Raw genomic sequence first — 23,702 nt, forward strand, 5'->3', positions numbered from 1 at the left:
AATACTTCGAAACAGATAATGGCTGAGCTTCCCAGAATTTATTGTCATAATAGCTGGGGATAGGGAAAGAAGTAAATTGCTCCAGAGTGAGTTGGATATGAAGCTAGGGGGTTGGGAGGAGCGGGCAGGGGTTATGCTGTGTAGTTGGTGGAATGGAGAAGGGAGGCATAGTGACAATGGAAATGTTGTTGTGATTAGTGGGATGTTCCTGATTTGTTAGCTGTCTGAGAGGGAATTTGGCGGGTTGGGAGAAATTGTGCAATTCCGGAAGGGTTTGACTGGAGATAAATTGGATGCTTGGGGATTCTGTGATGTGAATGTATGGCTGGCAGAGATGATGCCAGCTAGGCAGTGGTCCTTTCGCCGGGGGGGGGGGGGGGGGCTGGATACCAGCCATTGTCTGAGGTGGGAGGCTCAAAGGGTTGGTCTGGCTCCTCTTTTGTGGGACAAGTGTTTTCTGCCCTCCTTGGGCACAGGGATGGTTCAGTCAGCCTCTTGGGTCCAAGGGCAGGGATCTGCAATATCTGTTTCCACATCAATGCAGGGCGCTGTGACCACGCCTCTTGCAAGTTTGAGCATCGGTGTAGTCAGTGTACCAGTTCTCACCCTGCCTTCTGTTGTTTTGAGGCTGGGCCAAGAGGGTGGGGGCAGGGTATCCGTCAGTAGGGGATTACTGACCAAAGTGAGTTCTCCCATATTGATGCCTGAGCTGGGGTTCTGATTGAATGGGTATCCTGTGCAATGTGATGTACATTTTTTCTGTGGGAGGGTTTTGCTTTTGGTTTTCACATTCCTTTTGAAATGCCGTTTCTGTTGCGGCTCATCCTCAGGTGGCGCGCAATAAAGTTTTGGTTGAGTTGTGGTTTGGTCATATAGCTGGTCATTGTCAGGATCTACTTTTGCTGGACTTTGAGAGTGGTGCCCAAGAAGGATCCCAGGAAGTTCCAGCTCATGATTTGTCCTTCCCTGAGGAACACTGAATCAACTCTTTCATTGACCTGTCTTTCTACTCTGTGCAGTACTCTTCTTTTGATGTGGCCATTGAGATGCTGTGCTCCCTGGGTTCTGGGGCTCTTCTGGCTACAGCGGACATTCAGTCTGTTTTTCGTTTGCTTCCTGTGCACCCCGATTCTTTTCACTTACTGGGATTTCAGTTTGAGGGTTCTTTTTATTTTGACAAATGTATTCCTATGGGGTATTCGGTTTTGTGTGCTTATTTTGAGGCTTTTTCTTCTTTTGTGCATTGGGTGACTGAGCCTGTATCTGGGTTGTCTTCCTTTGTTATTTTGATGAATCTTTTTTTGTTTGGGGGACCCATGGATAGTTTGCAGTGTGCATAGTTAATTCTCAATCCGTTCACTGTGTTACTGGTGGAGTTATTGCGGCTTTTGGTTCTTCGCTGCTCGAAGTTGAATATTACCTTTACTACTCGGCATTTGCCAGGTTAAAGCGCTATTCCGCCCATACGGAGCGCTGTTCTCTGATCACATGGGCGGAATACTGCAGAGCTAATTTAAATGAGCTCTGCAGTATTCCCTGGCATGCTCGTTTGTTGTACCAGGGCTTACATCATGCCGTGCTGGAAAATGCAGGTGCTAGTGGCCTCGAACGCCTGCATCTACCTTTGATCATCAGCCCATTAGTGTGGATATAAAAGGTGGTGAACCAAATGAAAAGCTATGGGTCTGCTTGTGTGACTCTTCCACAGGTGGAGGGGGGGAGGGGGGGCCTGTGGCACCAAGAGTCCTGCTGGGAAGCATGGGGGATTTGTACAAGTTTCTAATTGTTTGGGAATGCAGACAGTATGCAAATGTCAGTGTTATGGAGCTACAGTCTAATACTGTGAGCCAGATAATAATAGCTGAGCTTCGGAGAATTTATTGCCATGATACTTGGGGATAGGAAAGGGATGTGTGTGTTGGGGGTGGGGGGGGGGGAGAAGTAAATTGCTCCAGAGTGAGTTGGATATGAAACTAGGGGGTAGGGAGAAGTGGGCAGGGGTTGTGCTGGGTGGTTGGTGGAATGGGGAAGGGACATAATGACAAAGGTGAAGTTGTTGTGATTGGTGGGGGGGGGGGGGGGGGGGGGGGGAACATTCCCGATTCGTTATGTCTAAGGGAATTTGGTAGGTTGGGAGATACTGTAGTGAGTGTGCGAGAGCAGGTGAGAGTAGGTTAGGTTGGAAGACGTCTGGAGGTTTTTCTCACCCTCCCCAGTACTTTGCAGTGTTGGTGGATGGGGGAATTTGTGAATGAGGTTGGTTGTGGGTGGGGGTTCGGTCGCAACTTTGGCTGTGGTTGAAAATTGTCAGAGGATGGGGGATGTTATACACTCAGTGTGGCCATAAAATGGGGGTGAAGAAAAGGGGATGCTTATGTGTCTGCTTGTGTGCAACACCGCCATGGGTAGAGGTGGAGCTCTATGGGTCCTGCTGGGAAGCACGGGGGATTTCTACGTGTGGGGGATGCAGTGGCTAGTTGACACTGAATAGCTCCCTTGGGGTGAAGGGATTTATAGCTGCACTGAGTTGGGAGTTGGTTAATGCATTCAATTGTCTGATGCAACTGTTCATTAGTTGTAATAAAGCTGCGGCTTACTTAACTAGTTGTGTTATTTATTGTGTCTAATTGTTTGGGATTGTGAGGAGTATGCAAATGCCAGTGTTATCTTTTGGCTATATAATAATGCCTTGAAAATCATTCATAAGATTTCTGATATCTCTTTTTCTGCAGAATCTGTTAAAAAGGCATTTATAATTCTGAATAATAAATATTTTAAATGCTGATTTCAAAGTGTTTAGGTCCAAGGTTTTTATTATTGGTTTGTCCCAGAAATTACCTCTGGCTTCACAGTACACAATTACCATGTTTTTCAAACCATTAGCTGGATTAAAGCAAAGTTCTAGCCAAATTGTGGGACTAAGAAAGAGAAATAGGAAGGCTAATGTATTCATTGTACTGCACACATGGAGCTTCTAGGAGGGTTAACAGTTCTTGTCACAGGCTCCTGATTGTAGTTTACAATGTCTGCTTTCACCACCCTCTGTCATAAAAGAAAACACAGTAATTAGGAAAATAGTACCATTAAACAAACTCTATAGTGATGTGAAAAAGATTTTGTCCTCCTCCTAACTTCCCGTTATTGCAAATATGTCACAATGAATGGTTTCTGATTTTTAAACAAAATTTAATACTAGACCCAGGGAGCTTGAGTAAACAACAGTTTTTAAATTATTACATCATTTAAAAAACAAAGTTATCCAACACTCATATCACCCATATGAAAAAGTAACTGCCACTTACCCAAACAATTGACCACATTTAATTGATAATTAGATTCAACTGATTAAACACAGCCAGGCTTGATTGAAGCCAGCCCTGCTGAATCTAAATCTCACTATACCACTTGTATATAAGTTGAGAAATTTTGATATCAGAATCCCATCAATAAACCAGGCTCATCTTATCTATGGGTCATTATCATCAGTGCAAACACCAATAACTGTTTAAATATCCACCAGAGGGTTTTGCAATTGTATCCAGTACCCAACACAACCTGTGTTTCAGCGTAAATGCCTGCTTCAGGGGTAACAATATCTGATCTGTGTAGGCAAAGGAACACCGCTTGAAACCTCGATGGCAGCAACAATGGACAAGTAAAAGGAGTCACTTGAATAAATATGCTGGCACAAAAGGTTCTGTATGAAAAAATGCTGACACATTTGCCATATAAAAGAATGTGTATTTTCACTATGATTGTCTTATTAAAGATCTTATGATTCTTCATCTTGTTTCCTTCTTGTCAATTTCTGTGGCCCACCCTTACTTTTTGTTTTTGGTATATGACCTTGAACGCAGGGTGTTTATTTCCTGTTTGTGCTTTCAGACTCATTCTCATCAGTGCCATAACACTCTTGCTTTTGTTAGCTTTATGGAAGTATGGAAGACAGATGCTGGCTGTGCTGAAGTTACTTAGAGAATGGAGCCAGTGCTATGTACATTCCTAGTGTGGGGAGAACTCAAGTCGGGATGAGCTTGTACAGTGCTAAACTTAAAGAGAAGAGGTTTTGGTGAGACTGGTGAGTGATAAAAATAAATAGTAGTAATTGTTTAAAATCTGTAGATGTTCTGGCTGGTTGAAAGTTTGTTGTTGTTAAGCTTTTTTTATATACCTTACAGTACAGTATTTCGTGCTCTTACAGTGCCTTTCTAGGCAACTGCCTAAGTTTGCTCTAATTAGTTTAAATTGCCTTCACAATTTATTTTGCATGTATATTGAGAGGAGGGAATGCCTGCAGGGAAACAAAATGTGCATTACAATTATCAGGTGACCTGGAGACAGTTAAAAACCATTTGATTGGCTCATGGCTCAAGCAGAAGGTTCAGAGAGTAACTTTTTTTTTTTTTTTTTTTTTAGCTGAGAAGGTTGTTGTGGATTTAGTTACTGAGTGAGTGAAATTCTTATTGCTTATTTTTTGGTAAAAGCAAAATAGGAGTGTATGTGGGTGCTGAGAAATACTGATTCCTGAATATAACATTCTCCTTAGATAAGAAGGGTAAGCGATTTGGGAAAATATTTTTCTAGAACATTTTGTTTTAGTAACCTGCCAAAGTTTAGAGTAAAAGGGTGAAAAAACTAAATTGAAGACTTATTAGTGAGAGATAAACATATAATTCTCACATGTTGAAATCTGATGATTTAGCCGCTTCCTTTGGGTTTTAGGCAGGGCTTTTCTTGAGGAGGTACTTGGGGGTACCGAGTACTGGCACCTTTTCCATTGTCTGCTAAAATTGACCCATGGACCTCAAGTTTTAATGAAACAGCCCAGTCTCTACACACCAGTTCTGCCTTGTCATAGATTCTGTGACTGGTTGCAGGGTTCCTGGCTATTGCAGGATGAGAGTCCCTCAGTGATCACCCCACCCCTAAAGGGTGGCCTAGCATTTGAGTACCAGCACTGTTTTAGCTAGAAAAAACACCCGTTTTAATTATGTTCTGGCTGCTGTTGAAATCTGTGAAGCTGTGGACTATGGGAAGGAGGGTGGTTTTGGGAAAGGCAAGGGAGATGCTTGAGAGGGAGAGCAATGTGGGACCTAGCCTCGACTTATCCACAGATCACAGCATTTTTGGACATTTTTAGTCCTAAAACTGGCCTCACATATATAAGGGGAGCATTCTTATAGAAACTTTTTGTGGTGACTACTTCACTCTCAGGGTAAAATTCAGTATACCATATATATATATATATATATATATATATATATATATATATATATATATATATATATATATATATATATATATATATATATATATATATATATATGGCATACTGAATTTCACCCTGAGAGTGAAGTAGTCACCACAAAAGGTTTCTATAAGAATGCTATGAGGTGATCAAAGGACATTCCAGAAGTTCAAGTTCAATTCATTTGATATATACTATATAAGTGACCATCTCTGGGAAACAGTGACTAAAGTCTCAGATCCAAAATGGTGAGGAAGGCCAATTTTTTTATGTCATAGGCCCATAAGCATCCTAAATAGTTCCATGTTTCAACTTCTGTAACTTATTTTTTATTTTGTCACATAAAAGGATATGTTTTAGACTGTTGTATTACAAATTGTTTGAACATAAGAACAGCCATACTGGGTTAGGCCAATGGTCCTCTAGCCCAGTATCCTCTTTTCCAACAGTGGCCAAGCCAGATCACAAGTACCTGGAAAAACCCCAAATAGTGGCAACATTCCACGCTACCAATCCCAGGGCAAGCAGTAGCTTCCCCTTGGCTGTCTCAATAGCAGACTATGAACTTTTCCTCCAGGAACTTGTCCAAGCCTTTTTTAAACCCAAATATGTTAACCGCTGTTACTACATCCTCCAGCAAAGTTCCAGAGCTTAACTATTTGTTGAATGAAAAACTATTTCCTCCTATTTGTTACACCTTCAGAGTACACTCTCATGGATCTTCCTCCACCCCCATCCCTCTCTGTTGGAGTTCCCCAGGGATCTGTCCTTGGACCCCTTCTTTTTTCAATCTACACCTCTTCCCTGGGCTCACTGATCTGATCTCATGGTTTCCAGTATCATCTTTATGCTGATGACACCCAGCTGTGTCTCTCCACACCAGACATCACCGTGGAGACCCAGGCCAAGGTATCGGCCTGCTTATCCGACATTGCTGCATGGATGTCCAACCGCCACCTGAAACTGAACATGGCCAAGACCGAGCTTATCGTCTTTCCACCAAAACCCACTTCTCCTCTTCCTCCGCTCTCGATCTCAGTTGATAACACCCTCATCCTCCCCGTCTCATCCGCCCGCAACCTCGGAGTCATCTTCGACTCCTCCCTCTCCTTCTCTGCGCATATCCAGCAGACAGCCAAGACCTGTCGCTTCTTCCTCTTTAACATCAACAAAATTCGCCCTTTCCTCTCTGAGCACACCACCCAAACTCTCATCCACGCTCTCATTACCTCTCACCTTGACTATTGCAACCTACTCCTCACTGGCCTCCCACTTAACCATCTATCCCCCCTTCAATCCGTTCAGAACTCTGCTGCACATCTTATATTCCGCCTGAACCGATATACTCATATCACCCCTCTCCTCAGGTCACTTCACTGGCTTCCGATCAGATACCGCATACAGTTCAAGCTTCTCCTTCTTACCTACAAATGCACTCAGTCTGCAGCCCCTCATTACCTCTCTACCCTCATCTCCCCTTACATTCCCGCCTGAAACCTCCACTCACAGGACAAATCCCTCCTCTCAGTAGCCTTCTCCACCACCGCCAACTCCAGGCTCTGCCCATTCTGCCTCGCCTTACCCTATGCTTGGAATAAACTTCATGAGCCCTTACGCCAGGCCCCCTCCCTACCCATCTTCAAATCCTTGCTCAAAGCCCACCTCTTCAATATTGCTTTTGGCACCTAACCTTTAACATAGAAGGACAGTCCCTGCTCAAAGATCTTACAATCTAAAGGACAAGTGTACAGTCAGTCAAGTAGGGGCAGTCAGATTGGGGCAGTCTAGATTTCCTGAAAGGTATAAATTGTACAGCGCTGCGTAACCCTAGTAGCGCTTGAGAAATGTCAAGTAGTAGTAGTAGTAACTTCGAGTGTCCCCTAGTCTTCCTATTCATCCGTTTGGATACAGAAAGTGAAAGTGCCTTGTTGCTTTGTAGTTTTTACTACATGAGACGTGGGGTAAGGAATAATATATTGTAGAGGAATATATTTGAGTTATTCCCCAAGTTTTCCACGTCATCACTGTGACTCCTGATGTAGGTGCTAGTCACGGAAACACGGCCCATGTCGGGTCTTTTTGTCAAGGCTCATTCATGAAAGAACTGTGTTCCATTTTTAAAGGCCCGTGGTGCTGTTTTTCTGTTTGGACTTTAGTTTGTACTTCGTTCCCTCTCTTTTGTTATGACCAGAACTGAACGCAATACTCAAGGTGAGATCACACCATAGAGCGATACAGAGGCTTTATAGTATTTTCAGTCTTATTTACCATCCCTTTCCTAATAATTCCTAGCATTCTGTTTGCTTTTTTGGCTGTCGCGGCACACTGAGCAGAAGATTTCAGCGTATTATCTATGATAACACCTAGATCTTTTTCTTGGGTGCTGACCCCCAAGGTGGACCCCAGAATTCATTAAAACCTAATTTTTTTTGGTTCTGGTGAATTTAGTCACCTTTTTCCTAGAGATGGTCATATAAATAAATTAAAAGTCTAAGCAGTTTATATAGTCAAATAAAAAAAAAGTGTGGGGGGGGGGTACAAAAGACTATAACATAACAATGGAAAGTAGACAACAATCGTGGACAAATGCAAGGTGGCAAATAGGAGAATGGGCAGTTATAAGAGTAAAACAAATGAAAGGTGGTAATGGTGGGAGCATACGAGGGGATCACATAGCTACTCTTGTTTGTCAGAATTACCAGATTGGAAAGTCGAAGTCAGAACATAGAGGTCTTACAGAAATTAATCCTGGAAGGTATTAGGGAAGGCAAGGGAAAATAGTATGCCTTAAACTGGGACTTAAATTTATTGAAAGAAGATCCTAGCCTAAGATAGAGGGGGAGGCTATTCCAAAGGGTGAAGGCTACCACACTGAAACAAAGACCTATTAGTGTCCAGGTCCACTTGGCAGAAAGAAGGGACAGATAAGATGTTGTTGGGAAGATTGAAGGGTCTTAGCAGATAAGTAAGAGAATTCAGCCCAGATAATTGAACCTGTTGGCAAAGGATAAGCAGCTTATAGGCGATTTTGTAGGGGACTAGGGGCCAGATGCACAAAGCTTACCTCGCTATTAATGTTTGCTTTAGATTGGTTCTAGCTAGTAATGCACAAAGGGGTTTTCCGTGGCTCTAATGTGTGCCACCAAGAACCCAATGCAAATGTATTACAATGAGCTCACTAGTAGAAAAATTGCCATTATTAAAAGAATCATTAATTCTGCACTGTACCAGAAAATTCTTAAGGAGAATATTCAATCATCTGTTCATGAGCTGGAGCTACAGCGTAATTGGGTTATGCAGCAAGACAATGATCCAAAGCACAAAAAAGCAAGGCTACATCTGAACTGCTAGGGAGAAACAAAATTAACATTTTGGATTGGCCTGGTCAAAGTTTTGATTGAACCCAATAAAGATGCTGTGGCAGGACCTGAAACAAGTAGTTCATGCACAAAAACGTATGAATGTTTCTGAATTAAAGCAGTTTTGCAAAGAAGAGTGGATTAATTTTCCTCAACAGCAATGTAAAGGACTGCAAAAGGTGATGTAACCATTTAACGGGTAGTTACTTTTCCATATGGATGATATGGGTGTTGGATAACTTTGTTCGTTAAATAAATGATGTAATAATTTAAAAACTGAGTTGTGTTTATTTTTTTTTTCCAAGTTTATTTATAATTTTAACAGAACAATAATACAAACCAACGATCATTATCACCCATATGTATGTAACATTACATTTCTCTTCCATCTGCTAGTTAAACATGTAGTTATATAGATACATTATTAAACAGCCTCTTATGAAACCATCCCCCCCTCTTCCCCTACCCCCCTATAGGTAGCAGTCTTACTATAACTCATTTCGTACAGTTTCATATGGTTGCCAAATCTTCTGGTATATATGGAGTTGACCCTTTCGTATGGCTGTCAACTTTGGAGTTGTGTTTATTCAGTATCCCTTTGTCTATTACATTTTGTTTAAAGATCAAAAACATTCATTCTGATACATATGCACTAAAAGGGAAAATCAGGAGGGTGCAAAAACTTTTTTACATCGCTGTATAATGTTATCATTTAAATATGTATAAACAAATACATCTCTCTCCTTAGTTTTTTAAACAAGTGTTATTTGCTTAGATAACAGCATTTATTTGCTTACCTGAATAAACGAGTGATCAATTTGTGTTTTTAACATTCAATAGTGATATATTTCCAAAGAATGTGGTCTAATTTATGACACTGTTAAGTAAGATGTGAATATAGTAAACTAATCAAAAGGCCATCCCATGTTGTTACAGCATGATGGAAATTATATCAACTGTATATGAAAACAATGGAGTTTCTATACAAACCCCAATTTATTCTTGGCCATCCTACGAACAGAGTAGCATTTTAAAAAGGATGTGTGTGGGGGGGGGGGGGGGGGGCAATTCCAACATTCAAGCCAGGATGTTTGGAATTCCCATAGTATTTTATAAGAGGCTCTGCCAAAGGTAACGCCTCTTGAAGAATAGGAGCTGGCCTACATTGCCAGCCCCTCCACATGCAGAGGAAGGAGCAATTATAAAAAGCTGGATTGGGGGGAGGGATGTACTTCCTACCCCTTCACTGACATGGGAGCAGCTTTCCCCCCATACATAGAAGCCTGACATCTAGCGGTAATGTCACAATATTACCACTAGAGGTCTCAATGATCATTTTTTATTCTGGTGGCCATGAGGCAGGAGCAAGTGGGAATTACTCCTCCCATACTAGGATTCCAGGGACTCCTGTTAAGCCCGGGGACTATGTCAGGGGACAGGCTTGAGGCTCCAAGTTGATTCTTGGAGGAGGTCGGTGATGGCAAGGTGTGCATGGGGGGGGGGGGGGGGGGTATTGGAATTTAGCACTGTCCCTGGTAGCCTTAAAGCAGGTCTAAATTCAGTTTGGGTTTCCCACTACAGCCATGGATTTCCTATGTAAAAAAGGAAAGGCACATCTGTATTGTTGTCATGCCTAGACAATTCAATCTCCCTGTCCTCACCCTTGCTCCCTTTGCCATTTAAATGTAATGAGCTTCCACATATCAAAATGAGCCTTGTTTGAAATGGCATTTTAGGCCTCTCCAGACCTTTAAAGCCCGTGGATGCTTCTAAAATAACCACCTTTTCTTGGCATTTTGACCAGAGGGGGTTACACTCTATCATGCAAACCATGTGGGTCATTACAATTATAGCCCCAGTTTCTACAGCAGCTCAAGAATAGATTCTGTGGCAAAACAGTAAATTATTCAGCAAAGTTTATAAAATTATGCAGCAAGTAGCACACTTGCACAAGTTTGCATATATTGGCATTCCAAATGTTTATTTTTTATATCACTGTACAAAAATACATCAGAAAAATGAATGTCTCTCCAGTTAATTTGGTTCATTAATGGACAGGATACAGGCAAGGCTCTCAGGCATGAGTATAACTTACACAGCACAGTAAGTTGCATGCATCCCTGCTGCATTTAGACACCTACACTTATGTCAGGTATATGGCTGCTTTAACTGTTGGCACCTGTTAGGTATACTGATTCCAGCATTTTATAATGGAAACTGGGCTCCAACCATGCATCCTCAAAGTACCCAAATGGCACCCTCCATTTCCTCAGGTATAAAAGTTAGATTGTAAGACTTCCAAGGACAGGGAAATATCTACTGAACCTGAATGCAACTCATCTTTGAGCTACTACTGAAGAGGCATGAGTGAAAAAACAAAATCAATCTTTGACTGTAACCACATTATTTAGTATTTTCCTCCTCCTCTTACTCATTTTCTTGCCCACATTCCCTTATATTAATTTCCTCTGCCCCCAACTCTCATCTCTTTACTCACCATCCCACTGCAGCTTGAATACAGGAGGAAAAAAAGCAACATTGAGCATTCAGTCACATTCTCCCCCTCTGCTGTCTAGGGACATTGTCTTACTTTAAACTGTGTGAGACACTATGCCAATTAAAGTACTCAGTCTGGCAGTAATACAAAGGGAGCATTGCAACAAGACAGGATCAGGTCAGATGAGAGAAAAGGGAAAGGGGATTTGATATAAGCCTTTCTGTGGTTACAATCAAAGCATTTTACATATTACATAGAAGTACTTATTTTGTAGCTGGGGCAATGGAGGCTTAAGTGACTTGCCAATAGTCACAAGGAGCTGCAGTGGGAATTGAACCTAGTTCCCCTGGTTCTCAGGAGACCGTATTAATCATTTTGCTATTTCTCTACAATGCTCTGGCCTCCTCCATCTCCCCCATGAGGAATGGTAACTTTCATGGGTAAATACAGATCAGTGGCGTAGCCAAGGGTGGCTTGGGTAGGCCCAGGCCTACCCACTTTGACTCAGGCCCACCAGTAGCAGCACACCTATGATGTGGCTGGCAGAGATTCCCAAGCTGAAAACTTCCAACAACTGTCCCTCCTGCATACCTTATAAATAGCAGATCTTCGCCTGCAGGAAGCAGCGACTGATACATACTGCTCACACCGGCCCCAAAGCCTTCCCCTCTGACACATTCCCGCCTATGCAGAAACAGGAAGATGTGAGGCCAACATGAATACTGTGTATTAGTTGCTGCTTACTGCCGGTAAAAATCTGCTATTTAAAAGGTGTGCAGGAGAGGGGGGATATTTGAGAGACCATATGGCATGCAGGCAAGAGAAGGAGAGACCAAATCACCTGTGAGATGGGTTGGGGTTCTTCTGCCCACCCATCTTGGGCCCAGGCCCATACAAAATTGGGTGTCTGGCTACGCCCCTGATACAGATTCTGCAGCTCTTCTCTTAATTCACAGGAGACCATGGGCCCTGATTAACACTGTTATGACTATGGCCAAATCAGCAGGATTAGACATCCTTTCTTGGAAAAAATACAAACTGTGCTGCCCCAACATCTACCACAATACAAAATAGAATTTATGAAACTTTAGGGGTCTATATCTACACCCTGTGTTTTTTTAAACTTATTTTCGAAAGAGAAGGTCGCCCATCTTTCGACAAGGTCGTCCAAATCGGCATAATCGAAAGCCAATTTTGGGCATCTTCAACTGCTTTCCGTCGTGGGGACAACCAAAGTTCACGGGGGCATGTCGGAAGCGTAGCGAAGGTGGGACTGGGGTGTGCCTAACACATGGGCGTCCTCGACCGATAATGGAAAAAAGGAGGGCATCCCTGATGAGCACTTGGGCAACTTTCCTTGGTCCATTTTTTGTTATGACCAAGCCTCAAAAAGGTGCCCGAACTGACCAGATGACCACCGGAGGGAATCAGGAATGACCTGCCCTTACCCCCCCATTGGTCACCAACCCCCTCCCACCCTAAAAAAAAAAACTTTCTAAATATTTTTTGCCAGCCTTAAATGTCATACCCAGCTCCATGACAGCAGTATGCAGGTCCCTGCTGGAGCAGTTTTAGTGGGTGCAGTGCACTTCAGGCAGGCGGACCCAGGCCCATCCCCCCCTACCTGTTACAATTGTGGTGGTAAATATGAGTCCTCCAAAATCCACCAGAAACCCACTGTACCCACATGTAGGTGCCCTCTTTCACCTCTTAGGGCTATGGTAGTGGAGTACAGTTGTGGGGAGTGGGTTTGGGGGGGGGGGTTGGGGGGCTCAGCACACAAGGTAAGTGAGCTATGCACCTGGGAGCAATTTCTAAAGTTCACTGCAGTGCCCCATAGGGTGCCCGGTTGGTGTCCTGGCATGTCAGGGGGACCAGTGCACTACGAATGTTGGCTTCTCCCATGACCAAATGGCTTGGATTTGGTCGTTTCTGAGATGGGCGCCCTCGGTTTCCATCATCGCCGAAAATCTGGGATGACCATCTCTAATGATCACCAACTCTAAGGTAGTTTTGGAAAGGGTAAACAAGTGATTCACATCTACCCGTTCCACTCCACTCATTATTTTATAGACCTTTATCATATCTCCCCTCAGCCGTCTTTTCCACACTGAACAGCCCTAGCCACTTTAGCTTTTCCTCACAGGGAAGTCGTCCCATCCCCTTTATCATTTTCATTGCCCTTCTCTGTACCTTTTCTAATTCCATTACATATTTTTTGAGATGCGGTGACCAGAATTGAACACAATATTCGAGGTGCGGTCGCACCATGGAGAACTACAAAGGCATTATAATGTCCTTATTCTTGGTTTCCATTATTATTATTGGCATTTGTATAGCGCTACCAGACGCACGCAGTGCTGAACATCCTTTCCTAATACTACCACTACTTATCATTTCTAAAGCGCTTAGCCGCCGCACACTGAGCAGATGGTTTCAATGTATCACCAAGGATAACGCCTAGATCCTTTTCCTAGTCGGTGACTCCTAATGTGGAACCTTGCATTACGTAGCTATAATTTGGGTTCCTCTTTCCCACATGCATCACATTGCACTTGCTCAGATTAAACGTCATCTGCCATTTAGATGCCCAGTCTCTCAGTCTCGTAAGGTCCTCTTGTAATTTTTCACAATCCTCTTGCAATTTAACAACTGTGAATAACACTAAGTGACTATAAGAGGAGTTAGAAAGTAGGGACACTCCCTGTATTCTCTGATTACTCCCGTTAGGACAAAGATCTACTGACAAAAGAGCACAGGTAACTTGTTCACCTAATGTTGCATAGGAGGGGGAGGGAACTACTGCAAATATAATAATAATAATAATAATAATAATATCTAAATAAATAAATAACTACATTCCCAATATCAGAATACTGCCAATGCTAGAATTCTACTTCAATCAAATTCTAGCTATTGTTATTCTAAAGTCCAGACAGGTGCCTATTTTTGTTGTACAAATTCAATCAGGTCCAGAGATTTTCAGTATCTAAGCCTGCAGCTCCAGTTTAGAAAACAAACTCCTAGTTACTTCATTATCAAAAGCCAATGGAGAATTAAGGAGGCAGAGACCTCTACTGTGCAGTACTGAAAACATAATACCATAGCTAGCAATAAGATCAGAGCAGATTAGGATATTCAAGGAAGTTTTTTTTTTTTTTATTTATAAGACTAGATACAGGAAATTAACAGGATGGTCACATTTATTTCACCTCTCTCATCTACAATTCTGGTCAAAGAATTCAAATCAGAATTCTTTGACATGATTTCCCCTTGGTGAAACCCTGTCGCATATGATCCTTTAACCCACTAAGTTCAAGGCACTGAACTATTTTTTTCCTTAAGTAATAATTATTCATTTACGGCCCGATGTACAAAACTCTGGCGCTGTAAAAACAGTGCCGGAAAGGAACTCTCCAATGCTCAACGCTAATGGCATGTAAACTTTATGCACGCTGTTAGCGCTGAGCACTAGGAAGGGGAAATGTGCCCAGAACATGTGCACAAGAACTGTTTGGCTCAGATGTCAAGACCTTACTCCGCACCCTGTTTGACCTCTTCCCCCACTCCTTGGGGGTGCAAGCACCACTGGTTAAGAACCCTTGATCTAGGGCTATTCAGAGAGCATACTGAAAATTGCCACTCTTCATACAAGTTCTGAGACTGCCCGGGTTCTGTTCATGCACCGTCCCAGGACTATCTACAGATAGCTCTCCAAGGTTATCCAGGATACCAGACTGAATACTTCCACTATATTTGGATAAGCTCCAGCGTTGACCACCTTATCTGGACACTATCCAGATAGTAATGCTGAACATACAGATAATTTTTTTTAACCACTGTAGCCACTATTTAAAAGAAATGCTGATCGTAGTGACGGAATACGGACCTGAATGGGGGGTTTTGTTGTTGTTGATGAAGATGGAAGGAGACTGCCTCAAATTCATAACTTACATGGTGACCAAAATCTTGTTACTAATAAGGGAGGTCTATTTCTTAAAACTAAAATTCACATAAATAGGGCAAATTTGGAAATCCACAAACAGTTTTTATATAAGAATGTCTTTTTGGACAAGTGATGAGTAACATGAAAAAATAAATGTTAGATATGTGCAAAATAGCAGCCAGAATACAGCATATTTGTACTTGAATCATTTTAGTTCTTAACCTACAAATAACATTTTCCACAGGTTTAAATTTCCCCAACACTGAAACTGAAAAATATAATTTCTAAACACCACTTTGTTACCTACTGAGAGAGAACACTAAGGGTAATCTGCATTTATCTGCATCCTGACAGATACCATTTAGCATGCTGGAAACATTTGTGTACTCACTGCTAGGAAAAATTACTGGTCAGCACATTTCTGGCATCTGCATTTCATTAAATATTATAAGGAACTAAGATGAGAAGAAGCAACTGTATTTGTGATAACGTTTGCAGAAAGACAATCAGATGTCTCTAGCTGAAAACGAACGTATTTGAAATGTAAAACGCAAATTATCTTTATGGTAGATTACATTGTTAAGAGGCTTATATCTTAAATAACAGTGTGTTTTAAACCTGTAAAATGTATTAGATATTTTCCAATTTTAATTATGTCCTGAAGTGTATTTCTCCTATTTGGCCAGCAGGTGGTGTTTCTTTGCTGTAAAGCTGTTAAAGGGAACTGAAGGGCACTTTTACTAAGGCGTGTAGGCACATCAAATTGGAACTACTACCTGGCTTCCGCATGCCCTGGGCAGTAATTCCATTGTTGACGTTTGTTCAAAACACGCAGTATAAAGTTTCTACCGTGTGGTGCTTACCTGGCGGTAACCAGCAGGGTACAAGCGCTGACGATTACCACCCGGTTAAATCATGAAACCTTACCCCTAAGTCAATGGGTGGCAGTACGGTCTCATGCTGAAAATGGATACGCGCTGGTTTTAATTTTGCTGCACATCCATTTTCAGTCACATAAAAAAACCTTTTTTGCAGGCAAGCTGAAAAATGGACCTGCACACTTCCAATACACACGCCTATACCAGCGCAGGCCATTTTTCAGCGCGCCTTACTAAAAGCAGGAAGCATACAGCAGTATACTTTCAAATCTTGTTGACTGGGCTCTGATTGGCCCAGGAGCTCATTTCCTTTACAGTGTACTGATTTTGCCTTCAGTCTTAGCCAGGAAGAAAGAGACAGATCTCTTTGCTGAGGCTCAGTGAATTATATGTCCTGATCTTCCCAGGTACTGTTTAGCCAGTATGCAAATGTTTAGTTAGTGTTATAATTGATCCACATCTCAGGTATCTGTATTGTTTGCCTATTTTTCTATTTTGTTCCACTGTTCAATATTTTTATGACAATAAACACAATTGTTTGTTCGTTCTGCCTGTCTGGACTGATGAAGAATCCTGGTGGTTTGTGTGTTGGGTTTGTGAGTGCTTTCTGGGGACGGACTACTGGGAGTGTGGCTCCAGTAACCTAGAAATCACTGGGGATAATTGGAGAGTGGGAGACTGGCCCAGAGGTGGTTGGGACCCAGTCAGTGGGAAGAAGGAACTAGGGTAGAGCACAAGTGGCAGGTGCAGGTGGATCTGAGCTGTGCTGGGGACAGACCCTCTAAGTGGCTGCAGTGTAACCCCGGGTGGGTGGCTAGGCATTTTGTCATAAATTGTAATTAACATGACCTCCAAATACAGCCACAGCCATGCCTGTCTCAGCCATGGTAAAAGTATCACAGTTCACACCCCTAGCAGAAGGTTCAACCCAAACGATCAGCTCCCAGCCCCTCTCACAGACAGATATGGAAGTGATAGCCAAACAGATAGGCAAGATAGACCCCGATAAGTTTCCCCATGCTTGTGTGGTGCTATGGAAATTAGAGCAGGAAGAGAGGCTTGATACAGATGAATTAAAGTGATCCGTCTCTGTATTAAACCTGAATTTGCAGAACAAATGGAGGGAGCTATTGAATTGGCAAAACAAATAGGGTTCTCCTTGCTCACACTGACGACGGCTGCTAGTGCCTCTTTTGGCATGAGGAGGTTCAAAGCTCAAAGCGTACATCTTCAACAGGATAGAAATGAGAGTACAGCAGATTATGTTAGGAAAGCAATTCTACTGCTGGTGATGACAGGATCAGCCGAGGAAAGGGATGCAAGAGGGTGGCCCCCAAGAGATCTTCTAGATGTGCACTTAGATACTGAGGTCTAAGAGAAATTTGTCAGGGCATGCATCCTACGATTGCAAGAGTTCTTTGCTCGTGGGGCCCAGGTGAGCCTGCCTCTGCCAGAGATTTGTGTGTGAAGGCAAGGAATGTCCAAAGGTATCAGCCTTATGCTTCACACCCAGTGGCAGCAGCAGGACCCGCTTTATATCCTGATTTAGCTCCATACCAAGAGCAGCCCACCCAGGCCCCCTCACAGCATCCAAACCCCAGTGCATAGGAACAAAACCTGTTCTGCATTCTGATCTAAGCTCCCATAGAAGTGAACCTCTAATAAAGAAATCAGCTCCTCAATATGTAGATACTGAAACTCGCAGGCAAGCGGTTAACATTTTAAACTCTCACGGTGAGAATGTTTCATATTGGGAGAACAAACCCACCAGTGTCCTTACAGTAAGAGCATTACATATAGCTACCCAGAACTCTTATAAAAAGAGAAATCTGCCGCCAGATAAGCAGGAACCTACAACTGCATGTCCTACTGCACCAGAAACTGACATTCCCTCAGCCCTTCCTGAAATGCATTTCAATGAATCTTATAAAAAGAGAAATCTGCCATCTGATAAGCAGGAACCTATAGCTGCATGCCCTACTGGACCAGAAATTGACATTTTCTCAGCTCTTCCTGCAATGTTTGATTCCTATGAGACATGAGGAGACGCGTCCAGCCTGGCCTGGACTTCTCCACAGCATGATCCACTCTGCAGATGGCAGTGGGATCCAGGTGACTGATTTTTGGTATAGGTTGGACAGGAATATAGGAAAAGGTTTTTGCAATGAAGTAAGATTTTGAAAATGTAAAATGTCTCTACCACTTGAGCTAAAGATTTAAAATGTCTAAGTTTTAAAAATGTCTCTTTTAATAAGTAACTCCCACTGGAGCTGAAACCGAATACTGTGCTCTAATTTGAACTAACAAGATATGCTTATTATTGTAGAAGAAACTAAAGCCTAGCTATATCCAGCTTGCATGCCATGGTCTGAGATCCTGGGAAGGACCTGTGAAGAAAGGAGAGAATCCCCTACCAGAACCATGGAGCCATGTGACCTTTTAAATTAATGTGAAAGTGCCTTTTTCTTTCTTTTTCAGAGTTCAAGCTTTAAATTTAGGATTTTTATGGGGCTGGGATTTGATACATATATGGCTATCTCAGATACATTTTAAAATAAACAGATCTGTGCCTTTTCTACTTATGAGATAGTGATACCATGTATAATTTTATTTTGCGCATAAGAAGTACTTCTCAATGAATGAAACTGCTTTGGTAATCCAGATTGGATTCCGCATACACTGCTTTTGTGTTTCTTGTGTTTTATTTGCAGGATAAGCCAAGTCCTGAATCCTGAATCGATCGTTGTGATATACACAAGGCCTATTAGAACTCTGTGTTTTGTTTGTCATGTGGTCTCCATGTGTATATGTTTGCTTTATGTTATGGGATACCCAAGAAACTATAAACAGACATTCCTAGACCTTCCCCACTAACATCCCTTCCATTAGTTCACATTGTACCATGTCCCTTTTTCCACAAAAACATTCTCACTGGCAGGCAAGCTATAGAAAAGAAAAACATGTTCACTATTATTCAAGCTATGGCTCACATATAATAGGTTCTACTAATTGTCTAATGTCATGTATTCATATGTGTATATTTAAAATTATGAGCAAAAGCTTCTCTTTATATGATCTACCAGATGCAGTCAGTATAGGGGACGTATCTGACCTTTTTAGTTTTTTTTGTATCACAACCAGTGCATACACATGGTCTCTCTCCTGAATAACATATTAGTTGTGTGCAAGGCACAATTAATATATCTCTTCTGAATTCTTTATAGATGACACTAAACACATGAGTATTGTCTATTAATTTACTACATCAAATAAAGTAGATGAATGTTGTAACCCTTTTACCACACTCACTACCCATAAATAGTTTCTCTCTGAAAAATATTTCATGGTACTATACCATGACTCTGTTTTGCTTATTTGGTCAATGATTAAGTAAATATTATGGTATAGGATTGATAGGAATAATTACTTTGTATGTGATAGTAACATAGGAAATTATTATAACTGCATACCTATGCCTTTCATCTTTTCTAATGATAACAGTAGTATAGTAGTTCCATATTACCATTCTTATTTATGTATTAGAACTATCTGTCCTTTTATTATTGCTATTAATACATCAGTTAGCTTCTGAAATAGAGAATGTAGGGAAACATTCATAGTGGGATATTTTCCTTGGACGGTCAAATGATGGGAATAATGTACTGAATAGCTTGTTCCATCCCATTGTGGTGGCATTGATTGGTCAGATGCTCACTCTCATGCTATTGATTTGGCTAGTATGCTGGGTAAGATATCCTGTGGCATAAACTTGGGAGCAGCCTATGTCCCTGAGCAGGTGACAAAAAAAAAGGAGATGGTCTCTCGGGTTGGGGCAAGATGACACTTGCGTGGCTAAAGTCATGTAAAGTGTAATTGCAAGCCTATTTTAAACCACAGCAAAGCCAGACTCTGCCAACTGACTGAACAGAAGCCTAATGGAACAGATGCCAGATGACCACAGAAAGCTTAACCTAGCCACCTAAACGTAAGGCATGAGTAGGAGCAAGCAAAAGTAATAATGATGAATCATTTGCTTATAATAGTCATAATTCCTACTAGGTGACATGTTCCAAGGTTCATAGTAACATAGTAACATGGTAGATGACGGCAGGAAAAGACCTGAACGGTCCACCCAGTCTGTTCAATATCCACTATTAGAAGATTCACTTCTCCCAATATACACACCAATGTAAATAGTCCAACATCTTTGCTATTGTTCTTTTGAATTATGCTACTGTATTAGGTTAGTGTTAGAGTGTTAGCTTTTATAGTTTATTTATGATTCTTCGTTCCAATATTGTTAATATTGTCACTTAGAATCAAGAGAGGGAATGTAACATTATGAGTTTAATTGTCAGAATTAAATGTGTAGCAGAATTATTGATTTTGTTGATTAGATATACAGCTTTAAAGGCTTATTGAGACAGAAGCAGATCAACTAGCCTGGCTTTCATCTCCCCCCCCCCCCCCTTCCTCCCTCTGGGAACCCTTAACAAAAACTATTCAAATACAAACAAGAGTCTGCTTCAAAGAGTTTTAAACTTCCTCTCTTTCACTGATCAAAAAGCCTTTCTGAGTGTGAATATCTTCCACAACAAAGAGATCAAAGATACAAGGAGACAGAGAGGCCGGAGAGGTGTGAATCCAGCTATTGACTCAGAGGAAATCATAAACAGGAGGCCATTTGCTTGCTAAACCATTTTGCTGGCTACCTCAGACAACTGGACGCCAGCCCATGTGTAGAGAGAATGCTTTTTAGCATATGATGTAATCATGCTCCTCTGCAACTACATTTCCCAGTGCACCCGGGACCACAATGCTTTGCAAATTACCCACAAATCAATGCAACCAGGAAGCAAATGCCCACAGGAAATGCAATCATTTTCCCTGCAAACTAACAGCATAAAAAGAGGAGCTGCTTCCCTGAAAGACAGACTCTCTTCTCCTCTGCTGCACTTCTCTTCCATCACTGACTGCAGAATGCCTGAGCTCCTCTTACCTCATGCTGCTCATCAATCAGCTGGACCACAGCATGCTTTGTAACAAAATGACTTGTAAGTTAAACCTGTTACCTTGTTTTTAAAGCACAAATTCTTCTGTTCTAAGATTCTTAAGACTACCTCTTGCTGCAACATTATTTACTGAAACCTGTATTGTAAATAAATCTTTCTAAAGCTAATTATATGGTCTTTTTATGTCCTGATAGCACATGGTCGCTTGTAAAATTTAGTGCCATGCTTTTAAGCCTTGCAGTACAGGTTAATGTGATTCATAAATAGAAATATAATATTTAATTCCTCTTATTCTTGCAATTGTGAATCTTATTACCTTAATAGGTAATTGGTGGAGTATTAATCAAAATATATATCTTAAAACTTATAAATACAGCGCATGTTCTTAAAATATAAAAATACAGCACATGCTCCGAGCAATTCCCCCTATTCTTAAATATCATATTAAGAACTGTGAACATTTCTTGTAACAGGAGTGAATGCTGATTCTTGGTTGCCTCCTGGGATGAGACAGGTAAGGAGGTAGTTGAGGAAAGTAGAGCAAGAGTGGTGTCACATCTGTGGTCGTGACCCCTCTCAGGCTTACCTTATTTCTGGTGGTCGGCTTCTAAGCTGGCCTCTGTCTGTTCTTTCTAAGTTTGCTCTGTCTCTGTGTGCTGGCTGCTTCCAGCATGGCTCTGATTGCTCCTCTGTGCTGCACCTGTGTATGTTGAGCCTCTCTATGCTTCAGTATGCTTTCTGCTAGCTTCTTGGTTTGTGTTCCCCTCGCCCTCTGGTGGCCACAACCGGTGGCTGCCATAGACTGTCTTGCTGTCCCTACCCATTCCAGGCTTCAGCCCAGTCCGGTCTGGATCTTCCAGGCTGCCAGACTTGTCTTTCTTGTTTGTGCCTGAACAGCACCCATAGTTGCCTTGAGATTACTGCAGTGAGCCTCAGGTGCTGATGGGTTTTATTAATCACCTAGAAACTTCTGTGTTTGCCTTTGCATCATGTAAGGTCCCTGGTATGTTAGAGTGCTCTGTGCACTTCAGCCTAGTCCAGTTCTAGTCTGAGTTTCTTGCTTGTGTCTAGTTAGCTTGTGTATAGCTTATTTTTGTTAGCTTGTGTGTAGCTTCTTCTAGTTAGTCTGTGTAGCTAGTTTTAGTTCTATTGCTTATTTCCTAGTCTTGCCTCTGGTCTGTATTACTGGCTTGGGTTTCTTTCTTAGTGGCAGCTTACCAGCTCTCAGTATTGCTCTGCTCCCTGCCTGTATTTCTAGCTACTGGAGCTTCAGCCATAGTCCTGTTCTCTGCCTGTATTTCTCAGCTACTGGAGCTCCAGCCATAGCTCTGCTCCCTGCCTGTATTTCTAGCAATTGGAGCTTCAGCCATAGTCCTGTCCTCTGCCTGTATTTATCAGCTACTGGAGCTCCAGCCATAGCCCTGCTCCCTGCCTTTATTTCTAGCTACTGGAGCTCCAGCCATAGCCCTGCACCCCTGTCTGCCTTGTTTTTGTCTAGGTGCCTGTGGGCACTTCTGAATCCTGATTCCTGGTGTTCCTGCCTGCTAGTTCCAGTACCAGTTTTCCTCCAAGCCCTGCCGGCTGCCTGCACCCGGGGGCTCAACCTCCGGGGAATGGCGGCTAAGTGTAGGTGATGCCTAGGTCCAGTCCCATGTGTTCCTGTCCAGTGTGTATCAGTCCAGTGGGTTCCAGTCCAGTGTGTTCTAGTTCAGTACTCCAGTCCGGGGTTCCAGTCCTGTTTTGTCTTGTCTCTGGTTTGGAGGTGATTTTGCCTGCCACTGCCGCTCCACAGCAGGGGTCCAAGGGCTCACAACCCAGTGTCTCCAGGAGAAGCGTGACAAGTGGAAATCACATGACCTAGATGCTTGAGAATTTTATGTGATAAAGGTTGAATGAATATACTGCTGTTGTGAAACATAGACGGGAACGGTATTATCATGAACAAATTAGGAAATCATTAAATCGGCCTAAAGAGCTGTTTTCTTTTGTTCAGTTGCTCACGCAGGAAAAAGCAACCAATGTTTGTATTTCTCCATTTTTGCCAGATGAACTTATGTGTTACTTTCATCAGAAGATTCAGAATATTGTGGAATCATTTTCTGCAGTAAAAGATTTGGAGACCTCGCCTTGGAATGAGGGTGAAAAATGGGAGTAGTTTTTGTTTGTAGATGATAGAGTCATGAGACAATTTTTTAAATAAATGTAGACCAATAGGGGCTGCAGGTGATGTATGCTCCCCATTGTTGTTGAGAAATTTAGGAGACGTGATTGTTCCATTCCTAGTTCAGATTGTGAATTATTTTTTTTAACTAGTGGGTTGGTACCTGAGGATCTTAAGCTACCAACTGTTTGTCCTGTGGTGAAAGACTGTAAAGTTGGTCCTTCAGCCAATTTAATCTTTGCTGTCTTAGCAAAATTGTTGGAGCACTCTGTTTATGTACAATTGGATGATTTTTTTGACAAGGAAAAATTGTTGGATGAAAACCAAAACGGGTTTCGTAGAGCACACTGTACCGAGGCACTGATGGTTGCAACTGTTGATGAGATCCATTTGGGTCTGGATAATTGTGTTAGCTTTTTTTTTTTTTTGCTTTTTTGGCTAGATCAGCAGCATTCGGTACTCCTGACCACAAAAGTTTCATACAGTGCCTTAGTAAGTGTGGTCTGCAGGGAACTGTTTTATTGTGGTTTAAATCATATTTGACAGACAGGAAACAGTGTGGGAGATCAACTGTCACCATTGTGTTCTTTTGACACGGGGG

General features: G+C 42.1%; 1 protein-coding gene across 2 annotated transcripts in view; it reads right to left on the reverse strand.

Moving 5' to 3' along the window:
* Positions 1–2,158: 2,158 nt before the first annotated feature.
* The window catches only part of RAB28 (RAB28, member RAS oncogene family), a 269,956-nt gene continuing 248,412 nt past the window's right edge, over positions 2,159–23,702 (reverse strand). Inside the window, exon 7 of one of the 2 annotated variants that reach the window (XM_030191192.1) lies at positions 2,159–3,042. In XM_030191192.1, the coding sequence (XP_030047052.1) occupies positions 2,950–3,042 (93 nt within the window). In that variant the 3' untranslated portion in view covers positions 2,159–2,949. The remainder of the gene's footprint in view (positions 3,043–23,702) is intronic. The other variant, XM_030191190.1, reaches the window with a different exon arrangement.

The sequence above is a fragment of the Microcaecilia unicolor genome, chromosome 2 (genome assembly GCF_901765095.1).
Source record: "Microcaecilia unicolor chromosome 2, aMicUni1.1, whole genome shotgun sequence".
Lineage (NCBI taxonomy): Eukaryota > Metazoa > Chordata > Amphibia > Gymnophiona > Siphonopidae > Microcaecilia > Microcaecilia unicolor.